We start from the raw sequence: 25,984 nt of genomic DNA, 5'->3' as shown, positions 1-25,984 counted from the left end.
TGGTTTACTGAAGTTGCTAACTTTTACAAAGATTGATTTAATGAACCATGTCATTTTTAAGTTGCAGGAACTTCACAAAACCAAGTTAATATAACTACATTTTAAGTAAAGTCAACAATTAGATACAAAGTAAACATAAATTCAGACTAATTGTTAGAATTATTTACATTTTTCAAGGCAACAGGTTTCCTAGATTTCTTGAAGTAAAATTAACTTCAGATTAACATCAAATTTACAGTGCATGAAACTACTGTGGCTTTAGAAAAATAGAGTAAAATATCTTGACATCTTGTAATCCACGTTTGGCCACGTATTCATGAAAATATGAACATTAAGCAAAAATAAAGCCAGGAATGCCAGGCAAAAATGCATAGAAGTGTTTTCAACTGTATTTTAGGGTGGATTTTTTCCTTTAAATGCTGATAAGATAGTATCATGAGACATGAAATGCAAGATTAGAAAAATAAGCCACTATTGAGCAGCAAAACATCTCTGCCAGTAAGAGGTATCACCAACAGCTTTTTCTTGGTGTTGTGTGAAAAACATAACTCTGCTCGTCTTCTCCCGACCAATCATACACCAATATCTCTCTATAAGATTAAGACTTCAACAATGCCATTGCTCTGAACACAATTAGCCAGAGATGTAATGTGATCCAAGCAGTGAATTAATGCTTTTTGACTCATTACAATCTAATAGCTGCACATCTTGTGCACTGATGTCAAAAAATAGAGTGAAACTGTGCATTTTGGTTTGTGGTGTTTGGCTGCATTTGCATCAAATTAATCGCTGTAGCAGAAGAGTCAAGAATACAGCTTTCACGTCTCCCTTTCAGCTTCCCTGTGAAAACAAACACCTGTACACTCTCATCCACACTGTGTGCTGCGAGTTATTTGGTTTCCAGCATGAGTCAGGTAGAAACAGGCTTTTGTGACTGCATGGGACTTCCTGGTCTATCAACCTTACTCTTAAAAGGCCTGATGGCATTGTCATTTCATGGTGAGAGGTTCCCCAGCAGGTCCGGGGTGATGTACCCCACGGGCATGGCAGGTAGGGCCTTGAGTGGGTGCTGTGGCAGGCAGGGAGGGGGAGACTGGCGGGAAGGCGGGTTGAGGAGCAGACTGTGTTGACTGTCCACCTCCTGTACCACTGTGTAGTCTGCAACGGGCGCAAAGAGCTGGGATTGGGGAGAGTCAGGAAGAATGTAAGGGGACTGATTATCCTCTGCTGTGGCTGCAGGTTTGGTCTCCACTGACGGAGGGTGTATGGTCTGATAACCTTCGCCAGGCATCAAGGAGCTGGAGGGAGTGCTGATCTGCCGGGTGTTGCTCTCTGTAGTGTAGCCACTTCCTTCAGGATCCACAACCAGCAGCTGAAACTGCAGCTCCTTCTGCTTGTTTTCATCAGCGTCCTCGCAGCCTTTGTGCTCTTTTCCCTTCTTTTGTGTTTCCTCCTCTGTGGCTGAGGTGCCCTCCTGTATTCTAAGCTGCTGGCCAGGAGAGAGTACGACGCCCCCGGAGGGCATCACGTTGCTGACTTGGGCATAGAAGTCTGTGTTGACCCAAGTCTGGGGCCCTCCAGTTTGAGTTTGGACAAATGGCCTCTCACCCCTCTCTGGGGCTCTTTCTACAACATCAAAGGAGGCTTCTCCATCCTCGGGTTGGCCTGGCAGCAGGGTGGCCATCAGCATTAGGGTGTCTTGGTCGGGGAGATCTGGGTCATAACAACTGGCCCGGCCTGAGTCATCATCAGGGAAGCTGGGGGACAGGGAAACAGAGATGAAATTCATATTAAAAGAGACATCTGGCAGCATGAAAACACTGCTTTTATCGCCCTGACACACCAAGCTGACAATCAGCTATCGGTCAATGTCAACCCGTGGTGAGCGCCCCTTTTTTGCAGTGTGTACCACACTATTGGTTCTTGTCAGCCCCTTGATTCACTTGCTGCCCTGATTTGGTCTGTAAGTGAAATCACTCTGATTGGCAGTTCAGCTCAGTGCATGAGAAGAGGAATGTGCACAAGATCAAAACAAGTATGTTATATGAGGTCCGATTATTTAATTTTTTTTAGGATTATTTTTTAAAGGCTTTTGCCTTAATTGAGACAGGACAGGTATAGCATGAAAGGGGGAGAGAGAATAGGAATGACATGCAGCAAAGGCCAGAGGCCGGAATTGAACTCGCAGCTGCTGCGGCGAGGACACAGCCTCTGTACATGGGACGCCTGCCCTACCAACGGAGCCACTGGGCACCCCAGGTCTGATAATTTTTTTAGCCACTGAGCTCTTTAACAGAAACTTTTTAAAATTGTTTGTGTTATTCACACTGTAAATATTCTTTGTTCTTTCAACATCAGGTTGTATTATTAACGTAATAACTGGCTAACATCTTCAATCCATCTGGTTGGTCTTCCAGTGTCCCTTTTTTAATGAATAAACATACAGACTATGGCCACCTGCTAGTATGAAGAGTTATTTCCTGTATGCGTGAGTTGGCCGATGGTTTGGCTGAAAAACAGATGACATGAGGCAACGCAACAATCGGCCTTCATCGCCTTAACTTCTTTGATCACAGTTTGATGTGTCTTGGCCTTTAAATGAGGATCTTTGCAGTACCTGACAGCATTGGAGCACCCTATGTTCATGTGGCGGCTGACAGGTTGCGACAGACTGAGTAGCCTTTGGGTGTCTGAGCTCTGGTTGCCCTCCTTCTCTCTAGTATCGGTATCCTCAGCATCCACCTCAATAAACTCTACCCACGGCTCGTCCTGGTAGAAATCTGGTGCGTAAGTGGGCAGGCCACCCATACCTCCACCAGTCAGGATGAAATTCAGCTCATCCAGCTTCCCCTTCTGAAAGTGCACAGATATGAATGTAAGTGTGGCAATCAGGATGAGGAAAGTCATGTAATGACAAAAGTACTATCTTATCCTATTCTCTACATGTTTTGTGGCATGTGTTAGCGTCTGTTTTTTTTAGAGTATCAGCTACAAACCCAACGTGCTTTTTTGTTTTCCCTTTGTCTGAGAACGAAATAGCAGCATTATTATTGTATTTTTTCCAATCAGAATGTGTTTTCCTGAGGTCCAAGGCTGTTTTGTAAAGAGCAAACAGGCTGCTTGTTAAATGCATCCCACATCATCTGGCAATAATACACCCACAGCACAATGCTGAACCAAGACCCTCTTCACATTATATTATCCATCAGTGGTGCTCCTGACCTTGTTTACATACACAAAACAACAGTGCCTGTTTGTGTTCAGCTTATTTAGGGACATTTTTGCTTTTATTTAATAGTTGACAAACATTATAGGCTGGGAGCCAACTGAGCCAAATGGATGCCAGGCTGTATCTGTCTTTGATAGAAATTAAAATGGAAATGTAATTAAAAACAGTGGTTACACTTCACATTACACAGTCACTTTACTGAATAAACAATGTGCAGTTCCACATGTTGACTGCTGTGTATTATTGATGTTTACAATTTTTTGTACTGCTGCATTTGCAGAGTATTTAGCTCTTTGTACCACCTATTATTAGTGTGTAAATCAATTGGCCTCTTATCTGGTTGTTGCAAGAGCATAATAAGGTATATTTTTTATGATGTCTTAAAGTTACTATTTTTCTGATAATTTTTTATTTTGATTCTATTATTGTGATTATCCGTATCAGCTGCTTGATGATCACAGGCAGGTCTCTAGCTGCTGCTTAAACGGGGTCACACCTTCAAATGTTTTCATTAATGCTAAAACTAAGACCGAAACACATCCGTTGTCTTGTTCTGCCATGTATCATTAAAAGTACACTCACTTTGTATACTCACTTTATTTGCTTCATTTCTTATTTAGTGATTTTTCGGTCGCACACATTATACTAAGTTTGACAATTCAGTTTAGAATGGCAATTCTTTTGAATGAATTCTTTGTGCATATACTATAGAAAACAGTATGTACCTATTAAAGTCTGATCACTTTTGGAATTTAAACATGTTTTATCATAATCCAATAAAAGTGACTTATTAAAGAATATCCATATATAAAAGATATGTACGAGAGGGTGGATCTGACCAACTGTGGTGAGGCTTTGCTAACATTCTTTCACTCAAAGCGGCCAGCCCTTAAATAAACTCCAAGCCTTAACAAAATGTAAACAGGTGAATTATATAAAAAAATCCACCTGCCGTACAGTTGTCATGAATGTCAAAATTAGCTATAGACACCAAAAGCATTTCTTTTGTACCAGGCTGCTGTAAGGTTGGGCATTTTAAAATGTGGGTCTTTGGGTATTAACTCACTTTTGGAGCCAGTCTCAAGTGGCCATTAGAAGAACTGCAGTTTTTTGCACTTCCACATTGACTTCATTTCTCAGCCCCAAAGTTTGCTGCTTGATAACAACACATATGTGACATGCTAAAACTAGTCATCCTGATGTATAGGTTGGGATCTAGTATGTATGTCCAATGAGACAAATCACAGATGAGACAGAATAACAACACAGACAGAAATGTACCTTTAACAGCTCTGGATCGATGCCTTTAATTTTGGGTGCAGGAACTGGTGGCAACAAAATCATCATCATTCTGCAACAGCAGGGAGAGGACAACCACATGATGAAGGTAATCTGTTGCCAGTTGACAGTATTTGTGTGTGTGTGCATGGCATATGAAGCCACGCTGAGAGCTGCACTGCACAGTCTGCTGCTGGTTTTACACCTTCATCTCCTCACAGCTCATACTCAGCCTTTTATTTATTACTCTTACTTTCTTTTACTTTTCTTACTTGATTACTGATTTTAGATTTAATATGTTGTTGTTGTTTCTTTGTTGATATGTACTTATGTATCTATATGTTTATAATATAATATAATATAATGTCATACAGCTATTTGAATTGAAATTAGTGTGTTCCTACCTGTGCTGCTGAGAGACGACAATCAGCATGATGAGTATGAGGATGCCCAAAATCCCGAAAACAAGAACCAGTGTGATCGGGAAAATAGACTCTGAAAGACAACATGAAACCAAATCTGTCATCATCAATGCTCCTGGTGGTTCAGGGATGTGCACCCTATATGTCTTACCTAAAAGAAACTGTGGGACATATTTACATTTATTGTTCCTAACCAAATGACCGATTGCTGATTTGTTACCTTTGTTGGGAATCTCAGTCACTTGAATGAAGATGGAGTCACTGAACTCTCCAAACTTAGTGAAGGCCACCATCCTGCAGCGGATATGCACTTCGTACTCTTTTCCTATGTGCAGACCGTAGATTGTCTGCTGCGTTTGTGGCTGCATCTCGAGCTGCAATAGAGAAACACGTAGGAAGAGAGAGAGAGAGAGAGAATAAAAACACAAAGAAGGAAAGAAAAGAGATTTTTCTGTTTTAAATGATCAGAAAATGATGCCAGTTTTGTTCTTTCTGATAGAAACAACTACATCTGACTGAAGCTAAATGAGGTGAGAAGATGTCTATGTTTAGTTTTGGTAAGTATAACAGTGACCTTTCCAAAGGTGTAATTGTTGAGGTACTTCAGACACATTAGCCGAAGGACATACTGTTATAATAGAGGGCTTTAAAACAGTTCCCAAGGCTGCAGTTGTCAGACTGGCTGGCCCTGTGGTAATGAATATGAGCCTGTACAAGGTCCCATGGCCTCTGACCTACAGATCCCTCCCTTCACTTCCTTCAGAGAGGCCGTGTTTTCCCAGAGGGCCTTGCTCTGGCTTCCACTGCCTTGCCAACAAAGCTACATTGCATTTTAGCCACAAGAGTTCGAGAGGGAGGGGGAAGGAAACACGACACTTTGCTTGCACGACCTACCTACAATTTACTTTAAAGAGGGTGCATGAGTGTTTGCATTTGTGTCAGCTTGTGCATGTGCACAGAGGGCTTTTGTAAAGTTTTAAGGTGTGTGTTTACATATCTCAGCGCATGCAACTCTGTGTGTGTGTGTGTGTGTGTGTGTGTGTATGTGTGTATGTGTGTGTGGGTGGGTGGGTGCTTAAATGTAAAGACAAAGTAAAAGTAAAGTAAAGACAAGACTTACTGCTTCCCAGTTTGTGGTATTTCTCTCTCTGTATTGGATCTCGTATTCAATGCGCATCCAGCCCGCCGCGACGTCCGCAGAGGGTGGGGGCTCCCAGTTGACCATGACATCATAGCTGAGCCCGGAGGGACTTATATTCAACAGAGTCCAGTTTAGAGACACTGGTGGGTCAGGACGTACTGCCAGGAAAAGGGCAAAAGTTCAGTTAGAGCAGAATGAAAACATTCTGTTATTTATATTGTGTTTATAAACACTATAAATAAATGGACGGCTGTGGATGCACTTGATCATGTGTAGATGAGCAAATAAAGAAGGAATCAAAACAACCACTGCATACATTTTGTATGCCATTCAATTTTACAAATCTAAAGTTTATAGTCAGTTTATAGTTTATTGCTGGTTTTAAAGGCTGCATTAAGGTAAAGCAATGCAATTTTCTGAACTTAGCAGACTGTTCTATCTGTTAGATCCACATTACTGCCGATTATTTATCAAAAATCTCACTGTGTAAATATTTTGTGGAATGCACCAAAAGTCAACCCTGCAATATTATCCCAATATCAATGACGAGGTATTCTCAGAAATGAAAAGATGCCAATTTCAAATTGTTATTTCTTGGGTACAAGCAGAGCTTTTGGCCCGATTTTGTCAAGATTAATCATCTGGGCACTATGAATATCAACAGCCAATAACCTGCAAATCCAACCAAAGCTGTTGATATATTTTGCTGTGGACACACAGTACTGCATAATGTAAATGGACAGACCAACAATCAAAAGCAACTTCACTCTACGCCCTACTGTGGGTTCAGTGGAAGACAACAATGACATGTTATCTATAAAAACATGCTGATAATCAATTTGCACACGAGGAGAGCGAATAAACAAAGGTTTCTCCACGGAAGAGGTATCAGCAAACATATGACGTTAGCGTGTGATAATACAGTATTTATCAGCATCTTGTACGGTCCTTGTGAGATAAAGACCATCGGACATCAAAACATTTACTGTGTGACACACTGTGTATGTGACACTTGCTGGTTTGGTTATATGCAGCAGCACGAAAACCGTCTGTACAGGTGATCCATCATACAGGCAATGACATTTTCTGCAGTCCCACAGTATATGATTCCCTTGTGAAAATGTATTTATTATTATCAGTGCTGCTACTTCTGTAGAAGAGAGAAATTGTAGTAGAAAATGATTTAAATGCAATGTAGAATTCCCCCGATTCATTAGACATATTGCAAAAGTCTTGATATATGCACATATTGTTTTTACTAACCAATATTCTCCACAGTGAAACAGTCATCCTCATTGAAATAGGTAATGTTGTTTTGGCTGCGGAGCTGCATGCAGTAGGGGATCCAAACAGATGTGTGATTTACATCGAAGAAGCATTCCCTATTTGAATGAACGTACTCTGGACACTCTTTCCATTCGCTGGTGGGAGAGCTGAAGAAAAGAAATAATGAGAGAAGAAAGAGAAAAAGAAGCAAAGGAAAAAATGACTGTCACTTGAGTTTTCTAAAAAAGCAAATCACATGATGTGCACACAAAGATACAGAAATGGAGCGTTTCCACCATCAGTTCGGTTCAATTCAGTTCAGTTCAGTAAGCTTTTTTATTTTTTTTGGGCGTTTACATTGTGAAAAGTTGTGGATGGTACCTTAAGTACTGTTCCCATTTTTCAGCACCCCTCTGCATGGGGTACTTTGCACACAGTTGCTGTACTAAAACATGGATCTCGAAACCCTGTAGTCTGTTCATTGTTCAATAACAAATCAACACACTGGTCAGGGCTGAGCTGTGGCTGGTTTAAACACTGTTCATGCTGTTTTCCATACATTAGATAGCTGTAACTAAAAACTGAAATAATGTTTTGCAGATTCTAGCAGCAGCTGTAGACTGAGAAAAAATCTGGGTCAACAGCAGACAACTTTTAAGGTGGAACGTTTACTTGTAATGTTACTCAATGCATGAGTTAAGGACGTGAATCCATCAACACACCTTAAATTTCAACATGACAACCTTTTTTTTGTTTTTACTGTCTCTCTTGGATGACATAAACTTTAGAGATGAGTGGGTCTTCAAGCATTTAAAAAAATATGTATCAAATGTGACCAAATTATGATATCTGCATATATTCTTATTCTCACTTGTAGAAAAAAAACCCATGGGAGTGTCGTTCCTGTGCTCTAGGGCAGCACTAAACCACCACTCTTGCCTGACAAGAAGTCAATGCAAAAACCTGCTATTCTGAAATAACCCATTGAGAGAGCCTTACTCCAGTCTGCTCTTTCATGTGAAAATGCTGCTGTGCAGCCGCCTTCTGTGGATTTGACTCAAATCACCAGTGAACAAGGAAATACAGCGAGTGCTGCTGGACGTAGCAGCAGGTGACAACAACTCTGCCTATATGTAAGAGTACTGTCTGCAGTGGAAACAGATCTAGGGCCTAGGTACCTGTTCGTAGGCATTACTTTTGGTTCCAAAGGTACAAAACCGAATACTTTTGATAGAAACGCAGCTCAAATGCTCTATGTGAGAAACAATTACTTAAACTTTTCATGGTACTGTGGCTATCACACTCACTTTTTCTTAAGGTAAAAGACTCTGAGCGCTCCAGGGGAGGACAGGTTGTGGAAGTTGCCTGGACTCCACCAGCATCTGAATGTCTCCTGGTCCCTCGATATGCACTCTGTGATGTGTGGTTCCACTGGTGCTGAAAGACAGCGAGACACAAACACAGAAAGGTCAGGATCAGAGGGGAAACAATCAGAACTCAGATTGCATTAGGCAGATCAATTGCCTTTATTGACGTCTTTCAACCCTGTGGAGTTTTTCGATTAATCAATGCAACAATAACTAAGCACCCTTTATCTCCATTCCTCCTCCTCCTCCTCCTTAAAGGGATGCTTTGCCAATTTTTAACCAGCTTTGTATCAAAAGGATGTTGTTAGTGCATGTGATGGACTGTGGTAAAGTGTTTCTGGCTCTTGGGGCTGTTGACTGAACTACAGGCTGTACCTCTGCATTTTCGTATTGCCGACTCTTGTGGATTTAATTTCACGATATGCAGCCTGTAACATTATGGCAGCTTTTCTGCACTGTTACTGAGTTGCCTTTTTCTCCCCTAAAATGTTTTTCAGAAACATGTTTTAGTTTACTGTTTAACTGAAATACGAGATCCAGCCGGACCCAGACCCCCCCGGCAGATTTGGTCACCCCAAATGTTGAGTCCATGGCTACAGCCTCGCTGTGATACACATGTGAGCAGGAAAACTTACTGAAACACAAGGATTAACCCTAACCCAAGGATCGGAATTGTGCGCGATGACAAGGATGAAATTGCTTAAAATTTTAGTCACCTTTATAACCTCTAGATCCCTCCACACACATTTCATACCATTTCTCCTCCGCTCCACCCTGAGGGCCTGACTCAGCCTTTTCCACCTCTTCCTCGGCACACTGTCATTCCTCATCACCAATCCCTCGCCACCTCCCTCTCCAGTTGGAGGCCAGTTTCTCATCCAGCTGAGAGTGCCAGGGTTTGGTGCAACCATAAATAAGCAGCTGAAGGTATCATTGATTTCTGCCCTACCCGTTCTCCTCCAGGGCTGGCTGCAGTATAAATCACACACCAGACCCAGAACATAAACATGCTTCACAACACAAGGCAAGGCATTAAAGACAGACTGGAGGAAACCTGCAGCTGGGCACTGTTGCAGAATAGTTGCTTGAGTTCATAACCATTTAACAATAAGTATCTCCACATACACTGCTGGAATGCTGCTAGATCCTAAATCAAAAGATGAAATATTAGGCCTATGTTACCAACATGTGCAAACATATAACACTTGCACACAGACATGCAACCAGCCAGTCGGCATCTGTAGTTAACAATAACCACAAACATCAAATGCCCTGACAAACAAGCTCAACCCAAGGCAGGCCAGGCTGCAAATACTCATCAATTATTCACACAGAATATGCACCATTACTTTGATTACTTTGCTTACTTTCTATTTGATGCCAGTGTAACCTCATAATTCATTGCATTCCTACGCCGTTGTGCCTCCAGCTCTCAACGCTCCCTCCCCCTTCTCCACCTTCCCTCCCTTCATCTTCTGCACACTGTCGTAGTTCCCAGAGCTTTGCTATTTCAACTCAGCCTCCCTCCCCCATCAAACAAATTCCAGCTGCCACCATCAAAGAGCTTTCTGCCGACACTGGATGCAAAGGAGAGCTTAGAACCACAGCAGGGCAGATTACACAAAAAGTAAAATGACACCTTGAAAATGATATTGATGCTTTCATTTTCTACTTTAAACTGTTGCGCATATTTGTATTTGTAATTATGTATTTGCATAATATAAATGTCATCTCAGAGCTGCTGTACTCGGGGTGGAGCAAACTCAGAGGACATTGTTTTGAAAGTTAACCTCTCCATAAAGAATTAGGCTCTGCTGGCAAAGGTCAGAAGGTGCAGTCATTTTTTAAAAAGTTCTTTGCATTTTTGAACACAGCTGTGGATGGCAGTTGAATCTAAATTGTGTTAGAGGTGAAAGGTTGTGCAGTAACACCTGGAAAGACTCAAATTTTCACCTCAAACTTAAAGACCCCATTACAGTGAACATTTTTACCTGGTTAACATGTCCATATAACGTTTTTATATGCTACAAGGCATGTCATAAGCGAAATAAGCAGTCAACACCATGGCTGATTATTTGCACCTTGGAACTGCAGTGTCAGGCTGCTCTCACAAACAGTTTGTACATTTTCCTACAAAACATGGATGCACCCAAAGGTATGCATATTCCACATATTTTGAAAGGGTGCAATCACGTAACCAATGCACTGATGAGGGTACATAAGAAAGCAGTCCTGAGCAGTGATGAGGCACGCTGCTGTGGTGGATCAGTCACAAAACACCGGACTTCCCCCAGGACTTTACCATGGTTACGTGTGTTCAGAACTCTGTGAACTTTGCGTAAACATTATGTACTTCTTCACCATGTTTCTCTGTGTAAACCTAACCACAGTGACTGTACTTGCCTGAACCTGATGACACCGAACCATGTTTCTTTTCCGAACCATAAACATAGTGACCTTTATTTAACCTCTGTAACTGTACATAATTGTATGTTAGGGATATAAAGTCATTTGTGGGGTGCTAATTTGTATGATAACATCTGAACTGCTGTGCATGCATTTTTTTTAAGGATACCATACGAACCAGTCTATGAGAATATGTTGGCAGTGTACCAACAATAGTCTCCAAAATGGTGATTCAAACATCCCAAGGTTGTTATATCATACACCTCAGGAAACAATCCTGTCAACTTGCAGAGTGGGGCTTTCCATACTGCTGCGGCATTACAAGTAGAAGCCAAGAGTAGCTACATATCGTATTTTGCAAGCTAAGTTTCACTTTTACTACAACTTGTCAGAGCTGGCAATCTGGAAAAAAAGTTTCTACCATAAGCAAAACATTAATAACAGTTTGAAAACGCAGTAAAGCCAAAGGACCATGTTATCTACTACTGTCTACAGGCAGAGGTTGTGGGGTTTGATGTGCAGAATATAAATGAGCAGCTGCGCTCAAACTGAAGGTGGGCAGCTGATGTGTTGGGCTAATTTGTCTATATTAATTATTCAAAGATCCGAGCATATGAGGCAAAGGTGCCGATTTTGCCATTTTAAGGCATTCAGACATGTTTTTCATGAGAAAAATCTCAATATGTAATCCAGAGAGATTAGTTTTGGGGGGTTTAACCATGTTACACCTGGATTGACATCAGTTTCCTGTTCAGTGTTTGGACGCCTTTCACATGCATAAAAACCCCTGAAACTTGAAAAAAATTGGTTGATTTCATTTGAAAATATAAATAATATATATTGAAAATATAAAACATAATGAGTAACCCAGAAAGAATTCTGCAAATTGCAAAAGGTGTAAAAGGTGATAATTAAATTATCTGAAAATTATTTGGCGGGATGATCACATAACATCAAAAAACTACAGAAAAGGGCCAAGAAAACGACATTTATAATTTCTATAATTATATATTAAAATGATGTTATCGAGAAAAACTTTGTAGTTTGATTTTTTGTTTTAGACTTTCCTTTTTTTTGGCTTACTTTCACGTAATCTTATTTTAACTTTTTTTTTCTTACTAATTTCTTGCTAATCATGGGCAATTTCTTGTTAAGCTTCTTGAAGCCTTCTCCCCAGTCTGCTCTGGTTTCAAAGTGTTCACTGACTGTAGAGGAACTTTAACTCTCAGTTTCTCTCTTTCTCACTCATTTGCTCACCTGTAATACTTCTTCTCTTGCTCTTCTTATCTTATATAATGAGGCTTAAACCTATACATTGCTGTACAAAAAAAAAAGAGAGAGCCTGAAACTATTCAAGTTATAACTGGCTCGTATGCCACGGGGCAACGTTGCCTTGACAGCTACATGTTGATTACGTGCTACGCTTAGGCTGGCAATTTTGTTGCGGGGCCTTAATCCCTGTATTCTACTACTACTAATATATAACCAGTTTCAATGATGGGAAGCTAAATCTTGCCTGTACCTGCCAGCTGCCATTAAATGATCAGCCGTTGAAAGCCTTGGGCTGGAAGAAGAAACCTAATTTTGTGTGTGCATGTGAGTGTGCTCATTCTGGCTTTCCATATGTATCTGTTGATCCTTCTGGGCTGTGTGTGCAGCTGAGACTGATAAACAGCTCTCAGCTTCATGTCCTGTCTTCATCAGTCCATACAGAGGAGCTTGGAAACCACTTATCTACCTCAGTGTCAGCTTTAGCCATTAAGGTTTAAAATCCACGAAACAGACTAAATAAAGCACTGTTCTCTAGGCTCTCATGCCAGCTGGCAAACAGTACTAAAAAGGAGGAGAGAAAGGTGCAACCAGACTTTATCAGTTACTGCATTGTTAAATGCTAAACTGTCATGATGAGCAGGGCAGAAATGAGGTTATGACGCTATGAATTATCACCTTTTCCAGCTCATTTGCAGATTTAAGTTAGTGTTCAGGTTAATAACGCTTCAAGAGGCCGCTAAAAGGAGATGTGGGGGAAGGAGGAGGAAGAGAGCGAGACAGATAGATGGCAACTGTCAGAGACAGCCAATGTGTGGATAATGTTGTGACACCAGGAAAACTGTGGCTCAATGTGAGATTTTTGGCTGCAAAATAGCAATTCCATTGAAAATAAAATTAATGTCATTACATAAACACATGTATTGGATGATGTATCTCCCTTGATAAAAATAAAAGTTACAACATCAAATTCATTTGAAACAGTTTTAGCCATAGGACATGCACATCTAGTTCTTTTATTGAAGGGAACATGTTGTTTAAAACCTGTTCTGCTAGAAACATTTCACGGTCTGCGGAGATGATTAACTATCTGTCCCAGCTATCACTCAATGTGGTGTCCCTCAGGGCTCAATTATGGGTCCGTTACTGTTCTTTTCATATATGCTCTGGTACATGAGCAGCTTAACTTTATACTTCACTTACATTTGGCAACCAAGCTGAGCTAAGCACATTGACAGAAATACTTCATGACGTGAAATATTGAATGTCACATTTTCAGTTTCCATAGCCACAACAGCTCTATGTCAGACCACACATTAGGAATCTGAATATGATTATTTTATGGTGCATTACGTTTTAGCAGACATGAATTTAGTTGTTTTTTTTTTTTTTAATAACTGCATCTAGAATTAAGCACCACCAACCCATGTCTGGCATGGAGAAAGTTCTTTGAGCATTTATATCCTCCCAGACTTGGCTACTGCAACTCATAGCATGTCGTCATTTCCCACACTGGCATTTCCGGTCTGCAATTAGTGCAGAATGCTGCCACTCAAGTGCTGTCTAAACAGGGTTGGTCTTCCTAAGCATAAAGCACTATGGCACAAATTTGGTTTATTTTTAAAGCATTACCTATAAATGCTATAATAAAAATTGCTATAACCTAATCATCCATTACTGTGGGGCAGCATGTAGAGATTGCGTGCAGATTTTAGGGAGTATTTTTATCCATGTCTTACTTATGCTAAACACACAGTCAAAAATAACACAAAACCACACACTCTGGACTGTGAGTGTCTCTTCTTTGTGGTATTAGTGGATAATTGGCTTGAATTGCCCTATGTTTGAAGAGCACAGATGCATGGCTGCTGAACAGTAGAACCTGTTGTCCCCAGTCACTTCGCTCACAACTTGCACTCAGCTCTTCACTGACAGCGTAAACACAATTACAAGACATTTAAAGCTGAATTGGTGTTGCAAGTCTCTATCGAACCCTAACAGGAAGGGTAAAATGTAACCATCTCTTAGGGTAAAGCACATAAAGTGTTAACTTTATATTATTTATGCATAAACATTGTGTATTTCGAATGCTATTTTTTTTTTTTACCAGAATATGCAGGAAATGTTTTTGAACAGTTAAGAAAACTGATTTGGTACTACTGATCATCAGCAACTTCTGACTGCCATTGCAGCACCCATGGCAGACGATCCACATCGCTTCCTGTCACACCATCAGACTGTCTGTGTGTGTTACTGTTAACCAGATGGAAAAATTGGCAGCGCACACTGACACTGTGCTTAGAGTAAAAGTGCCTGTCAGTCTGCACATGCCGAGCCCTACTTTATATCCCTGCACCCCAACCAATACTCGTACACGCATGTACTTTTCAGCAACACACACCGGTGGATGTGTTAATTTGTGTGAAACCGATAGCATCGTTTGTCTTCCACAGGGAACAAGTCCTGGATGATGAGAGAAAGAAAGAATGAGCACAGGAGAAGAAACGACTGGATGAAAAATGAGATCAAATCTGGAATTTCCTTCATTTCAGAAATGTACTCATGCTCACTCCAAACTTAAGCATTTATATATTATTTTCTGGGAGAAAAGAAAAGAAAAACCTTAAAATTTGAGCTTAAGAATGGAGGTTAAATGTCAAGTCAGAGGGCCATGTGGCATTAGAGAGAGCCAGAGAGTGCAAGAAGTGGGCCAGAAGAGAGGGGGAGAAAGGTGAGAGGCTGCAACAAGATACAAACAAGGGAATGAAAACAGGTGATATAAATAACTGGCAACATGCACACCCAGTTTTACACGTGAGTGCACAGACGCACACAAACACTGAACTTACACCTTCAAAACAAAAACCGACAGAGAATATCAAAGTGCCATTGTCCGATTCCTTGAATGTGTTCTGCCTTTCCTCCCAGTTTCACAACAGGACCTATGGGCTTTTCTTCGGGACCACGGAGGGACAACGAGTGCTCGCTCCTCATGATTCCCATCACCGTTCACAGCTTTGAAGTCTAACAGAAACAATCTGGTGTGTTTGACCATGCGATGACCCAGTCAGCTTTGTCTTGTCTTGGCGATTTATTAGCCTGAACTAATGATGTTAATCTCCTCTAATGCCATTACAGCCCACAGTATTGGCTTAGTTATGTCATATTACATCCAAGTGAGAGTAAATATAGATGGGGGGCGGGATTCTGGCTTGCAGCATAGACACCTGCATATACTGAGCACACACATTTTCTTTCCTTTCCCTACCTCTCTCTCTCTCTCTCTCTCTCTCTCTCTCTCTCTGGCTTATGTTTTGATGGCTTATTCCCCTCTGCTGGCCTCTGCGCTTCAGCAGGGTGTCAGACATTTTCACACGAGACAAAGCAACATGTTAAGTTCAGCTGGTGACTGTGCAGCTTCACACTGAAGTGGGAAATCCCTGTTTCAGAAATGAGTCAAAATGGCTCCACAGCCATTATAAGTGGGAGCTGAAACATTATGTCTAAGCAAACTGCTGCTCCATTCAATTCTATCACTCACTGCAATCACCCCTTAAGGGTTTATGTCACTTATTTCATCTACCTGAAGAAATTCAGTTTGTTTCAGGGTTTCATATTCATATTCAAAGAAAGTGTGACAGAACTTTATATTAGAATTTAATTTTAGTTTAATATAATTGTAACAGTTTCGCCAATTTTTTGCTAATGTTTGAAGAAATCATTAAAGCTAGAGTGCGGGACTTTTTCATATAAATGAATGTCTGTTACACTTAAGCCCTTCTTTGTCGAACAAGTTCACACAATGCTGATTCAGTTTGTCGTCTAGATTTCAAAGTATACCAGAGTTGTGGTGTCTGGTGTCTGCGGTGACTGGAAGTGATGCATCTTACGTCAACCATCTAGAGCTACATTGGGCATGAAGGGGGGAGAGACGACGAGAAGCAGCTAGGAGTATTGGGGAAGATATAGCGACAAAAATCCTTAGAGCAGCTCAAGAAACGTTTCTGGAGTGGATAATCTGTCTAAAAATAAGTATATTTCTTTAGTTTAAAGGTAAGTTTTCTTGTGTAGTATGTTTTCTTTAGTTTATAATCACTTAAAATTAAAAATCATTGTGTTTTGTGACATGAGAAGTAGCCGTTTATATAAACATTTGGGTTTTTGCGTTGGCCACTGTAGTTTACAGCCCCTTCGCAACGCGCAGTGTCAGTTTAAATCACCAAGTTGATTTGTTTTGTTAAGTAAGAAACCTCGACAGATAATTCTTCACCTGGCAAAAACCTCCAAAATGTCCAGATGAGAGGAGAAAGGTGAGCACACATTAGCAGGTGCCAGGTTAGCAGCCCTTCTGCGATGAGACGAACAGCATGGTAGAAACACTGATTTGTAAGGTGAAGCTGATTTATTCAATGTTTTTACCGGTTTTAATCTCGTTTGTTTAAGACAGAAAGAGACCTCTGGATAATAAGGCTTATGGTAAAAACGTCCTGAGAAATAAATGCTGAAAAAATCCAAACCGGAAGTTCACACATAGAAGAAGTTTTAAATGACCGCAATCGGCAATCCTCTCTGCTAGATGCCACTAAATCCTGCACACTGTTCCTTTAAATCTTTTATGAAATATAACATTGGTATTATTAAGCTGCAGTTAAGGCTACAGCAGACCAGCTGGGCACATTTTGCCAAAAATTAACCCATAGAAAAAGATATTAAAAATATCTCACACATTTCATGTTTCACGTCGGCTCTCTAACTTTTTCTATAGCAGTCCTCAGTCTGCCATGCTGCTTACAAATGTTTGCCTTTAAATTCACTTTTTTAAAATGAAGGACATAGAGATGCTATCCTCCCATTACAGAGTATTTCGCACACCACATATTCTCTTTGTGTTTTACTTCAGACACCATATCCCAAACGAGGCCCCGACTTCACTGCTCAGAGCAAACACACCCACTGCTTGTCTTTGAAGCAGATGTAACTGTAGATTGTGTGTACAAGCCAGGAGGGCCAAACCCCTGCACTTTTACCGCCAAGAACACAGCCTCCCTCAACAGGATCAATCTATGGGCCTGAGGAGCGAGTCCTCCTGAGACACACAGGCTGGGGAAAAGAAAAAGAAATTGTGCGTGTGAAGACAGATCGAGACAAACGACTACCACTGGCTGTAATCACTTTGGTAAGCCTTTAAATACAGAGGGAGCATCTCCAAACGTCTACTCTTGGCTTGTATGTGGCTGGCTCTACAACAGACATAAAAACGCTGCAGAGACCTCAGAATTTCAAGAAGGATTTATTAGGTCCCAAAGTGGGAGATCAAAATGGTTTTAAACAATGCTGAAAACACAATATTTCACCTTGTAAACAGGATTTAATGATATCTGCCTACTGGTCTGGTGAGTAATAGGTCAAATATAGACCACTGTAAGTGTAAAAAGCAGGTGTCAGGGTTGGAGTTTATACAGTGGTGAGCTTGAGAAAAGCACAGGCTGCATGTGTTTGCTCATGCTATCAGTGGCTGTTTTGTGTTTACTGATGTTTTAACGGTTGTTGAGGAAGACGTGCTGGAGACCATTTTCATGATTAAAGGAGGCGAACCAGTCAAAACCTCACCTGGCTATCAGGGGTTTGTCTGAGAGCTTATCAGAAAGGTAATGTAAACTCCACAGAGATAAAAACATTTGCCATGGTTTGCGAACAAACACAAAGTCAGAAGGCCCCAAGGGCAGAGCTGTGGAGCTCAAAAATGCGTGATATCACTAATTATTTTACAGTACAGTGCTGACAGACCTATCTGTTTCACATTAGTTCCTTTACTGCAACAACTTAAGATGCAACCAGGAGTGGCTATGTTAAAATCAAAGGTTACAATATCGTAACCATTGTTCTATCAGTACAGGCGGAGCCCTCTGCAGGACTCTATTACCCCTTTCCAAACAAAATGAGCTCATGATTGCAGGTTTTTTGAAAGTCGGGTAAACCCACAACAATAGACTGCTTTCCTATTGCCCGGAGAGCAGAGCAATGTACACTCTGCAGCAGATGAATATGTGTGTGTGGGGATTGTTTTGGTGCGTCTGTTCAACGTCACAGAGAGGCCTGAGAACAGGTAAACTGCAGATTGCAGCATGGACAGAGGTCTTTGAAAACTTACATATATATATATATATATATATATATATATATCTTACTTATTCAGCCTCCCTTTCAAACTCGGTGCAGACTAATGTGGATTGTTTCTTTATCGCTTAGCATCAATTATCGTTTAGGATGACACAGATGGTAATTACGGGTGGCAAGTCATTGCATCTTGATGATTAAGGAGCTGAAATTAGCGTGTTTATCCAGCTGCTGTGTCCCCAACAATGCTGATTGGGGCCACAGGTGATGAATACCTGTGACTACTGCAGGGCCATTTGACCTGGGTGTGACACTTTCCCATTGCATGTTGATGGATGTTAGCGGGTTTTTTGTGCAATGGGAATGAGGCTTATGGGTAATACTTGCCTCTAATCACGATTAGATTTAGCATCTACCCGTAGGTAGAGGCAAAGATACTCTTTACAGAAGATGCCTCATTTCAAGCTGCAACTATGATACAAAATGTTATTCACTTCTGGTCCTCTAAGTGGGCATAGTCCTCTCTCCCCGCATACCCCTAACTCATTTGGAAGTGTAGTAATGCAATATGGATAGATAAAATATGATTCCAAAAAACAAACACTATATTAAGTACAACACTGTTTTTCCTATATACTGCCACTTGTTTTAATCATCTAGCATTATTTCTGATAACAGATTGTGGGATCATGTTACCAGATATTGCGAGAGTATTTTGCAAAAGCAGAATTAACTTTGTATGAGACATGTCTCAAACAAAGTTCATTTTCTCCTTATTTATGTGTCTTTAAAAATGCCATTTCAGTGTCAGAATGTGTAGGGGCTTGTGATAAATGAGTCCACTATTTACTGCAGTGACTATGGTACTAAGTGAACAGTCTTAATCTGTCCTCTCATTTACTTTTCCAGTTGGAATGAATAGACTCAGGACCGCCGCTAGTCTCCAAAGGGGCAGGACAGTGTCGAAACCTACCCAGCATTTCCCATAGAGTCCACTAGAGGACCGAGGCTGCATAAGGTTTTTGCCTTTTTTGTTTGTGAATTTTATCAAACTATCCCTATAAAATAGAACTGGCAGCCCCCATTTTATTCACGTTGTGCATAAAATATTGGAGCTGCTCTAGTTTTCATGTCATCACTTGTCTGTCGGAGTATCTCATCAGGATACTCCGATTCTGAGGTGTTATTCTCACTCAGCTGCACTGAACTAAATACCCAGACTGCCTCCTCTCCCCAAAGCAAGCTGTTTTTTCCAAGCCAGTGCCCAAAAGGTAAAGTAATAACCAAGAATTTATGATCCACTTTCAAAAAAACAATTATAGTCATTAATTTCTAGTCTAAATGCCAAAATGGCTTTTAACCACGAAGTTAATCCAAAAAGGGAATGCTTGCAGTATGTTCAGGCAGAAATACTACGGTCTTTGGTTTAACAGGCTCTTCAATAAAAAACAAGAGAAGCTGATTTACAACTTAAATCTGTGAACCAAAAAAGTTTGGCTGCATTGGTACCAGGCCTGGCACCGCAAATATTTTTGCATGGAAAAGCCCTAAAAACAGGAGAACAGAAAGAATAATATGTTCACATATCATCATAATTGATCCAATGTTCTCAAACTCCTGCCATATTGGTCCGCTGAGTCATATATTTTTCCCAACACTCAACTTAAGCTGCTTATAGCTGGTGAAGCTTTGACTTCATTCTTCACTGATCACCGCATTTTAGAAAGCCGTGAATTGCACAATGGACCACACAGAAAAAGATAATCTGAATCTGAGCGTGAAGCTACAGCATTCATCAAACACATAGCTTTAACAATGGCAGTTTCTCCCAAAGAAAACCCAATAAAAATAGCGAAGAAGAAGGGTGTGGACATGGTCTTAACTTGGCAGAAGAAGACAAGATGATTTGGTGTTCTCCAGTGGATGCCAGCGGTGATATTTCCAGCTGGTTTTAACTAAACCAGCATAAAAAAAAGAAGACAGCGAGTGAAGTGCCAAACAATAACGGTTTATTATCCTGTTCAAGGAGGCCATAAATATGGCAAAATTACAAATATAAAATGAACACCTGCTTCTCTCAACAGCCTACTCTCATGAGTAAAGACGCCATAACACACCCAGGTAGCATGTGCGTTTTCTATTCAAGCGACAGGTGCTGTAGCCAATAGACAGGCCAAGATGGTTTTGACATTTCTGAGGTCTCTGCGCCTAATGCTGTCTGGCTCACTTCATAATGGCAATGAGCAGATGCACCTAAGAATATACTTGAAAGACAGCGACCTGCTAAAACGTATATTTAAGGACGACTTTTATTGCGCTGCCAAATCTTTTTGGTACCATGGATTGCTTGCAAATGTAACGTTCCTTTAACTGGAACCAAACGAAGCTTAGCCAAATGTCAAGACAATCAACAACAAAGAAAGAAAAGAATAGAAAATACTTTTTTTAAAAAGTTGATTTTGTTGTAAGCAGGGTAATTTAACATTTCTACTTGATAAATGACTCACTATAGTCTAACTTTCTAGATGAATTGTCCGTCCTGGAAAAGGGATCTCTTGTCAGTTGTTCTCCCTGCGGTTTTTACCACTTTCCCCCCTTTACGAGGGTTTTTTTTTGGAGGGAGTATTTCCTCATCTGCAGTGAGAGTCCAAGGACAGAGGGCTGTTGTACTGTAAAGCCCTCTGAGGCAAATTGTGATTTATTATATTGCACTTCATAAATAAAGTTGAATTGAACTGAATTTCAGAACCATTTTTGTTTGATGTTATCCAATCAACATCCCAACAGCATGTGAATAAACTTCTTATGCACAAAAATCCTGACCAATAAAAATCAAGTGTCAGCTCAAAAGCACAAAGAATAAAAAAAATCCCCAAACTCACAGAATACAAAATAAAACAAGGAATGCAGACACACCAGAACCACACAGATAGACAGCAACATATTATCCTTAAAAGCTGTAGAGACACATTTTGACAGTCAGCAAACAGAATTGATCCATTCTTGGTAGTTGCTTTATCTTGGCTGTGAGGATTTCTCTACATCATGAACTGTGTTAGCATCGGTAGACTTTAAATAAACAGCTGGTAACATCTTGGCTAGGTTGTGGCTGAGGTTGTAGGGCTGCTAACTTTTGAATAAATCTAGCTGTATAGTAGCTTCGACCATAAGAGAAACATGCCAAATCCTCACAAGGCTATTACTCTGTCAGTTTTACGATTGGTGCTCATCAGCTGTGGAATTATGCAGTAACAGACTGCATTATCAAATTCTGTCTTGGCCACCTATGGCTTTATAGAGTGTAAATCATATCAAAATTTAAGTTTGGCCCCTTTTCTCCGCCAAAGCATTCTTCCACCTAATTATTTCTAATGGTTCAGTGACAGCAGGATTAGCTGGCTGAACATCCTGCATCGTCCTGTCCCTGGACTTTGACAGAGGAGCTCTGACCATGTATTTACCCTGACTCTATTGATCAGAAGCCTGTTTGACAAGCCAAACCAGGAAAGCGCGGCGTTTGCTCAACAGTGAACCTTTCCACATGTGTCTGTGCAAACACAGCATTCTGCAACTGATGTCTGACATAAGACGTGATAACAAGTTTCAACAACGTGCTGCGCGAAAAACCCTAAATCGCACTTGTTAATGTTTAATGAGCTGTGCTTAGAAAGCTTAATTAGCTAAAAGACTGATTTGTCTCACATCAACATCAACATCTATTTCTTCTGCTTATTTATCCTCACGCAAAGTGATAAAAGCACCTACCTGATGACGTCACGTGGTCCCGACCCATGAGTAATGCAAATCCTGGAGTGGACAGCCAATCCAGGGAGGAAATCAGAAGAAGGAGCAGGAGACTAGAAGACGAGGCAGACATGACGCTGGAGAGAGAGACAGAGGGGAGAATGAGAGAGGGACAGAGACCACAGTGATTATAATTATCGGTTGAACTCCATGATGACATGCCCATGTGAAAAATCCTCCTGACCCTCTCTACTCTCACTCTTTTTTCTCCCTTCCTTTCTCTCTGCCTTATGAGCACAAATTGTGGCTGCCATTTATTTTCAGCTGGTGTATGTGAAACCTGAAACACGGGATAGGGTGTAATTAATTATCATGCCAGGTTGCTGCTGCAGCATTTGTCAGGTAAAAGCTCAAAGCATGTTTTATGCGTATGAAACATTTACACTCTTTCTTTGACAAAGGGGACTCATACACAATCAGACATTTTTTAATAAAACATTTTCTAAATCAAACCCATTTAAAATTATGTTGTCATTAGCCATGATTTCGTACAGACATACTGTGTATCTGCTGTAGTTTTCGAAATGACAACAAGTAGAATATTTGGAAACAGAGGACAAGTGACTCTGTAACCTCTCACAATGCCGACTAATAGTGAATGAAATATCTATAATATATACCTTTATCACTTAGCTGCTTCTCTCGGAAGCCAGTCGGTAATGCAAGGCCCGATCTTTTAAAACATTTGTCTAGAACATATTCCACAACTTCGGTTTACAAACACTGATTAATAACACTGCATAAGAGTAACTTCACATGGTAAAATTAAACATGCATTGAACATAAACATGCAGATTTTTTGTTCTCCATAGAAAGTTTTTAAGATCGAACGGGCTCAGTGCGACGTTCAGCTTGACAGTGTCATTCATGTAATATAGTAAACAAGCTAACTGCACAAAGGGTGGATCAGCAGTGTGCAAAAAAAGAGACTGTGTTGTATGTAGTTGCTGTGAGCTGTAAATTCACCACTTCTGAGCAGACGAAGAAGATAACGTTATCACAGAACCTTACAATACATTCACTCTTTTCCTTTGTGCCGCTGCCTGCATGTCTGCAACTCCCCAACCAAAGACTAGCCTAAAAGTTAAGAGCACTCACTGTGCAGCAAAATCTGGAGACCAAAACATACCCAGAGGTATGCTGCACAGCACACTGGCAAGCAAAAAAAACAATGGCTCGGCTTGAAGCAATCTCAGTCGACTGATTGGAATCTCCAACTTTGAAGGGGCAGCCCAAAACACAACACTAACACATATACCTTCACCAGACTGACATCAAAAAAGTAGTAGTGACAAAGGCCGACTGTTGCGTCGCCTCATGTCAACTGTGTCTTTGCCAAAGTGTTGCAGCTAAACACACTGCGAAGACCACTGCCAACTAGCATGTACAACACGCCTGTGTTTGTGCTCCCGTCTCTGTCGCAGATTCAACATGCTGAATCAGCCAGAAAAAACCAACAAGGGCCAACTAGTGCCAAAAGTGCAGGACACGCTGCCAAAACTAGGGCAACAGACACTCACCAACGGCCAAACAATTACGAATGGTCAACTGTTGGTATGTCAGGGTTTTTAAGTTGATATGGGGAAATTTTAAGTTTCTTACTCATCTAGGAGATAGAGAGCAGCAATATCATTTATATGAAGTGGTGTACCTGAACACCTGACACGTTCACTTTCCTTTAAGCTCTGTTTTGGTCTTCACCACTTTCTCAGGGAAATATCTGCTTCTAGCTGTTAAAAGTGCCACAGTGTTCATCAGCAGGTAGTGAACACAGAGCAAAAAGCTGGCAAAACAGCTGCCTGCTGCATCCAGAGACAAGTGGATGGGAGCTGTGAGAGTGAATCATTGAACATTGAAAGAAAGATGAAGATTGAACGATGTTAAAATGCTCTGAGAGAAACCCCAGAGTTATTTGATAACCATCCATTTGTTCTTTGTTTGTTCTAGTTATTTAATGAATGGCTCACACAAAACTATTGATTACAGCAGCTTTAAGCTTCTCAAATCCCAAGCCAAGTCAATTCTATGTTTGCAGACAGTGACTTTTGGTGACCATCACATGCTGTGGCAAAGAAAAATTTGTCAGCAAAATTGGTACCACACCAACACAGTATCACTCCCCTGAGTTTGACTCCTCCACTTAAACTAGACTTGAATTTCCCAACAACACCTTTAACATAGAAATGTTGTGTCTGCCTCTGCCATCCTTGCCATCTATCTACTGCTAAAATGAGACTTTTTTTAACTATATGTGGCCTGTGATGTAGAAAAACAGTGACCAACTCGTCTTGGTCAATGAGATGGTGTTGGTGGACAAGTTCTACAAGTCAAGACCAACCTCTAAATATAGGCCAAACTTTCTGTCCGCACCCTTGGCTATTTACAGCTATGTCTCCACAACTTCTCCAGGCAGCCAGCAACCCCAAAACGTACAGGCTGTGTTTCTGAGGGCAACACTGCCAGTATTTTCCCCAGTTCTGGCATGGTCTGATGACAGAGAGTCTTAAAGCCAAATAACTACAGTGAGCTTGATGTTATTCTAAATTATTCTCCATGTTTTTACAGGAAAATCAGTTTGGCCTCCATAACATTTTTATTTTCATATATAGAGTGACACCTCCTGAGCAACAATATGACATCCTCAGGCACATTTCAGGACTGTCAAGCATGCACAGAGCATTGCAGGACCTAGTGGCTAGAAAATGCCTGGGAATGCATTCATGTGAATGTTTATACAACAGCACATTTCAAACTCTGGCACCCATTTACATTATGAATTAATGTAAAATGCCCAGATTAGATTTACTGCAGATTAATAGACGTTGCAGTGCAACTAGAGCAAAAACTGCACCAACGACAAAAACAAGAAACTAAACATCTCTGCAAAATTCAAGTTTGATACTTAAAGTCTGTCAAACTGGACGACTTCAAATGTAACACTGTTAATTTGTCACAATGCTATAAAGTTCCCTGACAAAATTATGTCCACGCCAATATACATGGTCAGTCACAACTGTGTGTGTCTGTGTGTGTGGTGGATGAATTCCAAACTCAGAGGCCGTACGAGGCCAAGTTATACAATACAAGAATTCATGGCAGAGAGCTGTCAAACAGCAGGCTCATCTGGCCCGACTTAAATGCTCCATTTACAAACAATTAGTGCTCATTTTCTGCATCTGACATCTTCAAGTTGGTCTTTGGATCCTCTCAAACTACTCTCCCTGCAGTTTTAAAAACCTGTCATTCATCATATTAAAAATATGTCGTTTTCCCCCCTAATGAAAAGCTAGTGCTCCAATTTCACAGTCTTAACAACCTTATGATGAGCACTTTAAAACCTGCCTTTTTAATGAATTTATGACGATTAAGCTTCTTTTTTTCCATGTTGTCTTTTCTTTCATGTCAAACATTCTTTAATCTGTCGAGTGACAAAAGTAGAATAAAAGAGGGCCAAAGCGTCCCTCCACTCCAACATGTTGCCTTATGTTAATCCTAACATTCGTCTCCCCCCTCGCTCATCTGAAAGAGTCTGTGAAAGCCCTGGCAAGCCCGGTGCTTCATCTCCATCTCGTGCACGTTTCTCCCCCGTTCCTCTCCTTCTCTCAGCCAATTGCAGCCTCTCAGACTCACGGGAAGGCCACCTTAGCCAATCGGAAAAGAGGGAGGCTCAGCACAGGCCTCCTGG

At 40.8% G+C, this 25,984-nt stretch overlaps 1 protein-coding gene across 1 annotated transcript in view; it reads right to left on the bottom strand.

Annotated features, from left to right (window-relative positions):
* Window positions 1-211: 211 nt before the first annotated feature.
* ghra (growth hormone receptor a) overlaps window positions 212-25,984 on the bottom strand; it is a 36,653-nt gene continuing 10,880 nt past the window's right edge. Inside the window, exons 2-10 of the mRNA XM_042488406.1 lie at window positions 22,261-22,376; window positions 8,644-8,773; window positions 7,334-7,503; window positions 6,050-6,228; window positions 5,150-5,303; window positions 4,912-5,002; window positions 4,511-4,580; window positions 2,618-2,853; window positions 212-1,757 (exon numbers count right to left, since the gene is read on the bottom strand). Coding sequence (XP_042344340.1) covers window positions 995-1,757; window positions 2,618-2,853; window positions 4,511-4,580; window positions 4,912-5,002; window positions 5,150-5,303; window positions 6,050-6,228; window positions 7,334-7,503; window positions 8,644-8,773; window positions 22,261-22,372 — 1,905 coding nt within the window. The 5' untranslated portion in view covers window positions 22,373-22,376 and the 3' untranslated portion in view covers window positions 212-994. The remainder of the gene's footprint in view (window positions 1,758-2,617; window positions 2,854-4,510; window positions 4,581-4,911; window positions 5,003-5,149; window positions 5,304-6,049; window positions 6,229-7,333; window positions 7,504-8,643; window positions 8,774-22,260; window positions 22,377-25,984) is intronic.

This window comes from Plectropomus leopardus, chromosome 6, assembly GCF_008729295.1.
Source record: "Plectropomus leopardus isolate mb chromosome 6, YSFRI_Pleo_2.0, whole genome shotgun sequence".
NCBI lineage: Eukaryota > Metazoa > Chordata > Actinopteri > Perciformes > Serranidae > Plectropomus > Plectropomus leopardus.
This window is presented reverse-complemented; position numbering and strand designations above follow the sequence as displayed.